The 12,130-nt window shown below is 36.0% G+C and overlaps 1 protein-coding gene across 1 annotated transcript in view; it reads right to left on the bottom strand.

Moving 5' to 3' along the window:
- Positions 1–355: 355 nt before the first annotated feature.
- The window catches only part of Adamts19 (ADAM metallopeptidase with thrombospondin type 1 motif 19), a gene marked incomplete at its 5' end in the record, with an annotated part of 210,106 nt that continues 198,331 nt past the window's right edge, over positions 356–12,130 (bottom strand). The window contains 2 exons of the mRNA XM_010627281.2: positions 356–735; positions 4,836–5,013. Coding sequence (XP_010625583.1) covers positions 584–735; positions 4,836–5,013 — 330 coding nt within the window. The remainder of the gene's footprint in view (positions 736–4,835; positions 5,014–12,130) is intronic.

Raw genomic sequence — 12,130 nt, 5'->3', positions numbered from 1 at the left:
CATTATTAAAACAAGGTTAACATTACAGTAGAATTTTTTCCATGGATGTCTCTAAATCTTAACCAAATTCATAATACATTCTTTAAAAACCTGCTCAACACTATGAGGTTTACACATCTCCTGCAGATGACAGAAAATGGGCTAATTCTGCAGCAGGACACCAAAAAATAAAACAATGAAAACCCATGATATTCCTCCATATATAACTAAACTATAATGCTAAGGTAGTATATGTACTGGATAACTCAATGGTATTGGTGGAGAGAAAGTAGCACCTTAGAGAAAACTCTAATTTAAACCAAAAAAAAAAATTTAATGATCTTTTGTTTCATTTTTATTTTTATCAGGCTACTAGATCCAATGTATTCATTCATATAAAATTATTTATGAAGCCTTATAGTATAAATCAAAACGTTTGTACAACTAAAACACCACGTTGGATGTTTGACAGGCAAAAAATAAATTAATTTGATTAAATTATATGTAATCTGATACTATTTGGTCTGAAAAACATGCTAGTGTGTGTGTTTATAAATAATGTAATTGCAAAGAGCTGTGAGCCAGTCAGCCAGCGTGCTGGAGGTCAACTCCTCTCCTGTAGCCTTTGGGCGTAGAAGTCCCTGCAAGTGTCACAGCAGCGCTGATACCACCGCATGTCCTGACACAGATTCTTCTCACGTATCACTCGACAGTACACTGGCCATTGATCTCCCAGACATTTGAAGGTCAGGGCAGCTGTGAAACAGAGCATACAAATTCAGATACCTACAGATAACATAGTTGTCATCGGCAGAAACAGATTTCAAAGTGGAAGCATTTTGTATACTTATTTTGACTCATTTATATAGCCCTTTTGGAATCTAAGAAACAAAGAAACATATACACACACAGTAACCCAGGAGTAGAGTGAATAAATAGAATTCTTACTTGTTGTTATGGTTTATGTCTAGATGTTCCTCTAAAGCTGCATATAATCATAGGTTGGACCTTTGGAAGGTGATTCGATTATAGGAGCATTACAGCTATCTTACTGTTGGGAGGTGGGACCTGGTTGGAGCAGGCAGGTCACTGGGAGCATGATCTAGAATTTTATGTCCCTCTTCTCTGTTCCTCTGTTGACTCACTGCCTCCTCAGTGTCATGATATAAACAGCTTCTCCTCTGCGACACCCCTCTGCCAAACCATCCTACCTTGGAGCCATCTGACTATGGACTAAACCTCTACAAACTGTAGCAAAAGAAACCTCCCTTCGTTTAAGTTGTGGGTGTCAGACATTTGTACAAGTGATGAAGAAAGTAACCAAGAAAGATTTTTGGTAGCAGAGAATTGGGGGTCATTGCTGTAACTGTTACCTAAACATGTGGTTTCGAAATCTTTGAAACTGCTTTGTGGGAGGAGTTTGGAAAGGTTTAGAAATGGCAACTGAAGAAGTTTTAGAATGCCTTAAGTCAAGCTTAAGAGAGATTTTTGCCGGGGCTCAGAACACCAGAATGCTGATAGACTAACTTCATGAGGTTTCAGTTGGGAACAAGGACTCCATTGGAAGTTGGACTCTAGAAAATGTACGATATTCTTTGGTAGAAAATGTGTCTACATTTTGCTCATGTCCTGAGACACTGTAGAGATGTTGACTGAGGGCAGATTAATAAATCTGGAGGAAAAAATTTAAAGGCAGTCCAATGTTCAGGCTGCAACTTTGTTACTGCTTGTGGCTTTTAGTATAATAAACTGTAAGAAACAGGAGGAAAAATCCCAGTTAAAAAGCTCTCAGTTTTGCCACAAAGAAAGCTCTAGTAAAGATGGAGCAGAGGGGAGCTTGTTCTCTAAAAAAGATTCACATTAAAAATAAATCAGGTACCTTACCACAGGACAATAGAAAAGATGACTTGAAAGCATCACAGGAACCAGCAGTCTCCTTTCTAATCTACCTCTCTATAAACTCAAAGTTTCAAAGGTGAGAGACTTGGCCTTAGAAAGAGAAATATAGGGCAACCTGTTTGAGGACAATGACGGCCTAGGATATTGATTCCCCAGTACCCAATTTACAGTGCTTAGACATCCAGGCACTCAGAGACCAGTACAGCCGTGACTTAAAGGGGCTAAGGCTCCCGCTGATGGCAGACCTTGGTGTAATCCATGCAGTGCTGGTTTCACAGGTGTATAGAATGCAAGCACTGTGGGGGTCAGGAAGGCTTCCACCCGGATTTCAGAAGAAGGCTTGGGAGGCCAGGCAGTGTGCCCCTGAGAGGGCGGTGTGTGAGTGAAAAGAAGTGAAATGAAGAGTGACGTGAAGCTGTGGGTGATGTAAGAGAGAGCAGAAAGTTGAAAAAGCCAGAAACATGAAACATCAGCTGCGACCACGAGCAAGGGTGTAGGGCTGGGCCAGCAAAGCACTCTGGGGTTCACATCTCGTCATAGCTTGTGCTGGGTGCTTCACATGGAACTACGGGTTTTAATGTTTGCCTTCCTTTGGTTTCATTGGTTTATATCCCCCATCCCCTCCTTTTTGAATAGGAATATCTACCCTGTGACATTGTATGCTGGTAGTACACAACTTTTGATTTTACAGAGGAGCACAGGGAGGAGTTTGTCTTAAGTCTGAGAGGAGACCTTGGGTTGGACTTTTCAGCAGTCCTAAAACTGCTAGAGCATCAGCAACTCTTAGAGATGATAGACTAAGAGCATTTTGCTTAAAGTGGTGTTTATATGCCTCTTTATGACAATGGGAAAAATGTTATGATTTATATTTAGATGTCCCCCAAGAACTTCTTATGGACATAGTTGGGATTTTTGGATTATGGGATGCATAGCTAGCTTGCTATCAGGAGGTAGGGTCTGGCTGGAGGGAGTTCCTTGCTGGGGGCATGGCCTGGAAGGGTTTGTCTCCCTCTTCAGCTTCTTTTTCATTCTGTTTGCTTCGCGGCTGCCACGACATGAATGGCTTCTCTGCTCTGTGCCTCTGCTATACCATCCTACCTTGGAGCCACCTAAGTACGGACTGAACTTCTACAAACTGAAAGCCAAAATAAAGCTTTCCTCCTTCAATTTGTGGATGTAAGGTATTATGTCTCAATGATAAGAGTGTCTAAGACACTTATGAACATTTTAAAGTTAGATTTCCCAGATTCAGTATGAGATACTTCCAGGCTTCAATTTTATACCTTTCAGTTAATCTTCTTTTGGATTTTGTTAGAGAAAATTAAAAAAGAAAAAAATGTACTCAATGTATCCACCTTAATGGAAATGTAAATGGATCACTGTTGCTATGTGGGATTACAAAGAAATGTTAAAATGAAAATATGCTCACGCTTATTTCATTTTACTAAATTCTCGCACAAGTGTGCAAAAATCAAAGCTGATTATAAGTGATTGAAATGTACAGCAATAAAGTATTTGAAATGAGACTCTAATATATAAATTTATCATGCATATTTAATATCAATTTTTCAGAAGAAATAATATTTATGAGTTTGTCTTGCTGTATTTCTTGCTTTGGTCGCTATTCAGCTCATTATTTTATTTTTTAAAATCTTAGATTTTTCACTAAGTTTACTTCTGTGAGTTGGGTATGCCTTCCAGAAATAAAGAATGAAATTCAATTTCAATGAAACTATAAATTCTTCATTCCATTATTTTGTGCCAAATGTTACTTCAGGTAATTACCAGAGAAAGGGATTGTGTTGTCATTGAATATATGGATTGGGTGCATCTGCTTTAGGATAGCTAAATTTTGTTTTAATTAGTCTTACTCTATGTGCACTGATTATGTCTTAGAAATGTTAGTTATTTAGCTCAGAAAAAAAGGGTTTTTATAGTTCCATGAAGAAGCAAACTTTTCATTTCTCTGAATTTATGTTTTAATAAGTACATATCGTAATACAGCCCCTTGCATTTTGGCAATACTGTTCTGCATAATTAAAACTGCTCTCCTGTAGACTATATACACAGGCTAAAATCAAAGATGTGAAACATAAAGCAACCCACTGGCAGTAGGTAAGAATGTTGTTAAAAGCCACTAGTTTTCATAGAAATAAAGCCTAGTTCATTTGTTAATATTTATTAACAAGAACTGGCTACATCTATCTGAAATATATACTTCTTAGTGATAGTTTAGACCAAGTAACAAAAATTAAGAGTAAATATGAAAGCACTTCATAACATAAAACTACATAAATATCAAAATACTACTAATATCTTTCTTTCCTGTTTTTTTTTTTTTTTTTGGTACCGGGGATCAAACTCAGGTCGTTGCACTTGAGCAAGGCAGGCTCCAGAACCACTGAGTTAAATCCCCAGCCCTAGTATCTTAAAATATATTATTCTGTCCTTCAAGATGACCATCAAACTAATTTTGTTCACTGGAGTACATTCACATACTCTTCTTCATGAAAGCCTTTTTTAAAAATTCCATGTCTCTCCAAAAGATAGTTTGTATTCATGACCACATGGAAATCTGCTAACCATAGGGGTGGAAGGCTTACACTCTGACCTCGCCTTCCAATAGACATTATCTTAGTTGACTCTTCTGTCACAGGACTGGTCTGAAACTAAAATTTGGTTGCATCCTGAGACCCTTTATGGGTGACCTCCAGTGTCACGTACCCAAGATTAATATTTCCTAGATCTGGCTCTCAGTAAACACCTTCAGGAATCAGAGTGGTTTAAGTTTTTCTTACCCACAAGCCCAGTTAGATTAAATCATATTTAAATAGATGCAGTTTAGAGCTATGTAATTAGCATAGCTTATCCACTCCCAGTCTTTACAGTGATGTACAAAATAGAAAAAGCTATAAGCATTTCTGTTTCTCAAACCATCTGCTGTTTGGTCTGCTTACCCAGTCTGGGTGATGTTATTGTGTTTACATTAATCTTTTCATTGCAAGGCTGAAGGTGGCATGGCCTGTATGCAGCAGGTTTTTCTGAAGCAAAGCATTCATTTCCGTGTCTTCCTGTGATCTTATGCATGCACTGGATAACACGAGACTGCATTCCTTTGCCACAGGTAATTGAGCACTAAGAGAAATAGAAGATTTGTTAAAATTTCTTCTTCTGTTTCCCTTTCTTAGACTATGAACCATCTTCTCTGTATATTTCTTAAACATGACCAACACCATTCAGATGCAAAATAATCCAAAAGATTAAATACTGATGCTCTTCACTTGAGCAGAATTCTGTCAAGAACCTCTGGTTGTCCTTGAGCAGAACTCAGAGCATCAAAGGACTCTGGACACTAAGGAAGAAAAACAAAAGTTGAGAAGCTGAGCGTGTGATAAGGGATAAATGATGTTTCTCTGCTTGGTCAGATAGTTCTCCAAGGCCCATACCTGGTTTGTAACATATAATTAATTTATATTCAAGTTAGCACATGTCCAATTGTGTATATAAGTCTGCTAATGACTTTCAAATCTTCTCAGCCCTTTTAATTGTTCTGGGCTTAAAATGTGTAACAACAATACACATTTATTGATATATTGTTGAGATAATTGCTCTTTCTTGGTAGGTTAGGCAATATCCACTGTTATGCTGATAAAAATATTCAAAACCTGGGTTTCTCTAATAAAATGCACTTTTAATAGATTCCTTACTCCAGCTAAATATAGTTTGTATTCAACTGTAGGATATTTGTTTTGGCCACAAGCATGTGTGATGTACAATAGTCATTTACAGAGAAGCTCCTTGGTTTCATTTATATCTAGCCCAGATTTCTAATAAAATGCAATTTTAATGGAGTCCTTGCTCTTTGGCTAAATGTAGTTTATATTCAATTGTAGGATATTTGTTTTGGCCACAAGAATATTTGATACACAATAATCTTTTATAGAGAACATTCTTGGCTCCATATATATATAATTAGATTTATCCTGTGACACAAATAAAGTGAAGCTAATTGGACTAAGAAAATATAATTACTTTATAGTATCATATTATTTTCTGTCTGATAAAGATTTAGACATATTTTGCTAGAGAAGTTCATTAGTTCATGTAGAACTCTTCAAGTAAAATCTTACTACAGTATATTCTAAGTGAAAATTGGTAAATGGTTTCCAATGGCACTCTCTTAAATACGTAGACCGTGAGATTCTTAGTGCTTATATTTTCTCTGTACTTTACAAATATTTGTTAAGATTGCATTCTCTGTGGCATCATTTCCTCCTTCATGATTATAGTAGGCTCATGTCTTCTTATTTCCATTTGCCTAACGGGAATATTATAAAAAATCTTTAATACCCTTAAGCCTAGTCTACAATAACTAAAATTGTCTTTAATTTAAATTTCTAGTGAACCCCACACTAACTTAGTATATACCTTTTAAAATTTTACATATGGACTCTCCTCATATAAAAATCATGGGTTATTCAATTCACCGGGGCCTATAAAATAAAGCTCAGATACCATTATCTTCAGACTTTCATTTATCTACCTCTTTATTAAAAACCATGCTTTATTACAAACTAATCATACCAATGCAATTTATTTCCCCAATTCTACAGTTGTGCTCATACTTTCCTTTTTAAATGTCTTGCCTCTTTTAAAAACACAATCTCAAATTCATCTCCTCCATGAAGGCGTCTACATTATCCTGTCCATCCACACATATTTATGCAACAGTTATGGTTTACTCACACACCGAAGTTACACTTGAGAACCACATGGGGAGATTTAATATATCACACACACATACATATTACATGTAGAATTTCTAGCAGTGATTCTATGCTATTATCTAGCATAATAGATCTAGCAGTGATCTCACATGCAAAAAATAACAAAGAGTTTATTATATAATATAGCTGAAATTAGAAACTCCTGGTCAAATGTTTGTGCACTGCTTTTCATGTAGGTTATTTGTATAGCTTCTTGTCTTTAAATATTATCTTTTGATGCATCTAATTTGTCTGATCAGCTAGACAGTAACTGCAATTAAGCTCATTTTCATGTCACATTCACGAAAAATATAGCTTACTATAAAATAATGTATTTTTATTCATATACCATTGGCATTAATACAAATCAACAGATAACTAATCTATTTTATTTTATTTGGGTGTGTTGGAGGGAGTTTTTGCTATATTGCCCAAGCTGGTCTCAATCTACTGTGCTCAAGTGATCTTCACCCTCAGCCTCTAAATATTTGGGATTATAGGCACAGGCCACAGTTAGCCTAGCTAACTGATATCCAAAGTTTTAATTTTAAATGTTTCTGAATAACATAATTTTTATATTTGATGAATGACTGACTTTCTATAAAGAGAACAAACTGTTTGATATGGTCTTAATCCTGCAAAACCTTCATCTTGTGATGCTTTACAAAATGGGTGTAATTATCTAAACAAATGCTTGCTAGAAAATTTTTTTGAAGAAAATGTGAACTAAACTGAACTAAATAAAGCTTTAAATAGATGTATTTGCCCTGTGTGGTGAAGCTTGTCTGTAATCTCGACACTTGGGAGGCTGAGGCAGAATTGCCATGAGTTCAAGGCAAGCCTGGACTACACCATGAGACCCTGTCTTACAAAAAAATCAATAACCGAATTTTGCTCTGGTAGGCCTGCCCCTTCAGCCCAGCACAGCAGAGGAGACTGACAGTAGCTTTCAACCCTCTGGTGGGCCTGCTTCTTCAGTGCAGGGCAACAGAAGAGCACAGAAGCAGCACAAAACCCTCTTGTAGGCCCGCCCCTTTGGCTTTCAAATTTTTTTCCTTTTCTATCTTCTTTTCCCCCCACCTTTCTTCCACCTTGATCTTCATTTCTATCCCTTTTTGTTCCTGTTCCTATCTTAATTAGTATTTATTTTTTATTTTTCTTTTCTTCTCTTTTACCTTCTCTCAATTGCCATTAGTTTTCAAACAAAGTGATTACAGCCTCTAGCCTCCAATTGTTCTTAGTTTTTTCTGTTCTTGTGTATGTTTTGTGCTGTTATATCCTCTCATCTTCAACAGCTCCCTAGAGTTTGTGTGATCTTCCTGTGTCCTCTGACCTCACTTCTAAACTTTCTCTATCCTATCTATCTATCCCTCTCTCCCAATATCTTCTAAGTCCTCAACCTGAAGGGTAGAATTGCCATATTGAAAAGTTTACTCACTATAAACATATTTTGGGCTGGTCCTCAATTTTGATTTAATTCATACAGTTAAAGGTGATAGATTAATAAATACCAGAAATTGTCATTTTCTAAGATGTGGTTGATGTTATTGTGTTGCTGAGTGTATCACATGAGCCAGGGTGTTGTCATTGACCTTATCAGTTGTCCTTTCTCATATAATGAAAATGAGATTGCCTTTACAGTCATTAGAGACTCAAAACCTAAAGACCAGCTATATCTGGAAGATCAAAGTATTACCCAGGAATTAAAGGAAAGACAGTACCAACAACAATAAATAGAAATGAGAAGACATTTAAACAAGGCACAAACACAGACTTCCACCTCATCAAAGTAAACTCTGGGGGAAATGAGGTGGAAAAGTCTGAGAGTCGACCATCTGGACACTCTGAACTGAGAGCACAGGAAGTAAGTAACAAAACAGATACATGAGGCTCTCAAAAAATTCACAACTGAAATAAGATCCCAGATAACAAAAGAGATGGTGAGGAGAATGAAAGACATGATTAAAAACTCTAGAACAGAAACAGATAAAAAAAATAGATGAGCTCAGGACCATGATGAAAACTGTGAATACCCAGCACAGGAAAGAAATGGAATCCATGAATGCCCAATGTAGGAAAGAAATGGAATCCATGAAACAGATTCAAACAGGTATCTAGAAGATTAAAACTCTATAGAAAGCATTAGCAGCAGAATGAATGAATGTGAAGATAAAATTTCAGATACAGAAGATAGAATTGTGGTCAGTGATCAGGAAAAGAGACATCTTTTAAAAACTGTAAGGGATCATGAGAAATTGATCCAACAGCTCTTAGATGATACAAAGAAGAATTATATAAGACTGATAGGAATCCATGAAGTAGCAGAGGAAAGTACAAATGACATAAAAAATATTGTTTACAGAATTAATAACAGAAAACTTGCCAAAGAGAAGGGAAGAATTTGACATAGAGATAAGTGATGCATATAGGACTTCAACTAGCCATGATAAAAAAAATATCTACACCAAGACATATAATAATCAAGATCCCAGAAACCCAGAAGAAGAACATAATGCTACAAGCAGTAAAGAAAGGAAACAAATCACATGCAAAAGAAAGCCCATCCGAATCACAGCAGACTTTTCAACACAAACCCTCAAGTCAAGGAAAGCCTGGAGTGAGGTACTTCAAGTCCTAAAAGAAAACAACCTCCAACCTAGACTGATGTATCCTGCAAAACTATCTTTCAAAACTGATGGGAAAATAAGTCATTTCCATGAAAAAGAACACCCGAGAAATTTCATAAGCACCAAACCAGCACTCCAAACACTTCTAAACAATATCCTAGAAAAATAAAATGAAGGCCACAACTCCATAAGCAAAAGCTAGACATATGGCAGGGCGTACCACAATTTCCAACTTGAAACTATACTACAAACCCACTGTGATAAAACAGTATGGTACTGGCAAAGAAACAGACCCCAGGATCAAGGGAATAGATTAGAAGATGCAGAAACAACACCAGACATACTCAGCTACATCTTTGACAAAGGAGCCCACCATCCACACTGGAGGAAAGATAGCCTCTTTAATAAATGATGTTGGAAAAACTGGATTTCAACTTGCCAAAGATTAAAACTAGGCCCATATCTTTCCCCATGCCCTAAACTAAAATCCAAGTGATTAAAGATCTAAATATCAAAACAGAAATACTAAACTTACTGGATAATAAATTAGGTAGAACTCTCGAAGACATTGGCATAATGAAAAGGCTTTATGAACACATCCTCAGCAGCATGAGAACTTGCACAAAGAATCAACAGCTGGGATCTCATTGCATTAAAAAGTTTTTGCAGTGCGAGAGAAACACTGACAGAGCTAAGAGACAACCTACAATGTGGGAAAGGGGGTGAAGGGAGGGCAGAGGTTGGAGAAAAATAAGAAGCAAGACATGTCATGTAAAGGTACAAGATCCCAGTGATAAATGTAACTGCACGTTTGCTTTAAATGTACCAATAAACTTAACGGGAAAAAAATAATTGAATTTAATCTGATAAGATGAAGAAGATCATCAATATTTCAAAGAAACACAGCAATCAGACATAGCCTAGTCCTGATTATTTCATTTAATCTCACGGTCAAATCAGGAGACATGAGTAAGGAGAAGTAATACATCACTTTTTTTTTCAGAATATCAAGGATGAAATAAAATAGCAATAGACTTGTTAATCAAGAATTATATAGTATTAGCAGATAATGGCTAAAGAGTTTCTTTCATTAAAAAGAAAACATGTTGTTACAGTCTTTGTGGAAGTTAAGTTTCATAACTATTTGGGAATAACTTGAAAATTATTGTATTATCGAGGTGATAATAAGTTCAGTAATTCATCTTACCAAAATAGCATCATTACTGATTTTGACACTAGTAGAAGCTTAATTAATAAATTAAATTTATAATGACTTTAACATATTATTTTATTAGAATACTTCAACAATAAAAAGCAAGCTCTTAATGGTAGTAGTACTTCTTGTGAGTCATTCTTATGCCAGCTAATAAAAATTGATTGGTTTGATTTTTCCCTAAAAAGATTTTATGATAATATACTAACAGAAAAGGATTTATCTGAAGAAGATTAAACAATAACAAAGTTTGTAGAACTATGGAGTAGAATTTTACTTAACTGAGATTTTATTTTTCTGAAAATGATCAAGAATGATCATCAATTATCTTCTAGTAATAGATACAAATGTAAATCTTTGAGAAGTTAATTTTACCAAATTAGATATTAGCACTGAGATAAAAGGGTTTAGCAGTAGTGACAAAGACAGGCTATGATGCCATATTAGTGCAGGAAATTTATGCATTAGTTTAAACCACTGAACAAATCGGGGTAATCAAAATTTATAGAAAATGGAAATACATTCAAAACCAAAGTAATTTTTTTTTTCTGTACCAAGGATCGAACTTGGAACCTTGCAGTTGTGAGGCAGGTGGCTCTGTCACATGCCTTTTTACAGGGGGAGTTTCTTAGACTGCATTGGTTCTTCTCAGGCTGCACTCCCTCCCAGCCACACTTACAATTTGAAAATTTAACATCTACATACTGCTGACTTCATAAGTCATATTTCCATCTCCTAACTCTCCTTCACCTGTCCACAAGACTCCAGTTTTTAACTCTTTTATGAACACAGGAAAAGCAGTCCAAAGTAGATCTAATCTTCCCTTTGAAATGTAATCTTCCTGGAAGGTCTCCTGTCTCATGTTCGCCCAAGTTGCTCAGGCCAGAAAACTAACCTGAGAGTCTTCAACACTTTAACACCTCCCTCTTCTTCAGCTCCTTCCAAGCAAGCCCAGTTCTGCTTATTTTAACTTTACATAATTTGTTAAACTCAACCATTCTGGCCCTCAGGCCTTGACACTGTAATAGAAATAGCATTCACATAATTACATAATACCCAATGCTAAGAACTTTCTGTGAATTATTTCACTCAGATTCATTAGCTTATCTAAACAAAAGATCCAGAAATCAAACCAGACATATCTAATTTCATATAGTGAGCTGTCTCACCTCTTCCGGTCCCTAATCCCTATACATCCTTAGAAACTCTGCAGCAGTCTCAAATCTCCGTATACCCATGAAATCAATCATTCTTTTTTTTTTCTCATTGAGTTTATTGGTACATTTTAGGTATACAGTACAGTTACATTCATCATTGGGCTCTTGTACCTTTACATGACAGGTCTTGGTTCTCATTTTTTCCCCTTGTCCCTGCCCTCCCTTAACCCCTCCTCCCCTCCCCATTTACAAACATTTTATTTCCATTTTTTTCATTTTCTCATATTTCTTTCTTTTCCCTTATTAGTTTTCCCCTACCTTTCCCACTTTCCCTATACTTTTAGCCCCTTTCTTCTTATTTCACACTGTCCATTATATCATTAGGATCTTAATATTAGAGACTGAAAAGATAGAAGGGTTTAAAAAGTATTTAAATTTTCAGATAGAAACTGTGAAGTATGAAAAATTTAAACTAACACATAAATATGC

The sequence above is a fragment of the Fukomys damarensis genome, unplaced genomic scaffold (genome assembly GCF_012274545.1).
Source record: "Fukomys damarensis isolate Sample0158 unplaced genomic scaffold, DMR_v1.0_HiC HiC_scaffold_3, whole genome shotgun sequence".
In the NCBI taxonomy this organism is placed as follows: Eukaryota; Metazoa; Chordata; class Mammalia; order Rodentia; family Bathyergidae; genus Fukomys; species Fukomys damarensis.
The sequence above is the reverse complement of the archived record's forward strand: the minus strand, read 5'-3'. Positions and strand labels throughout refer to the sequence as shown.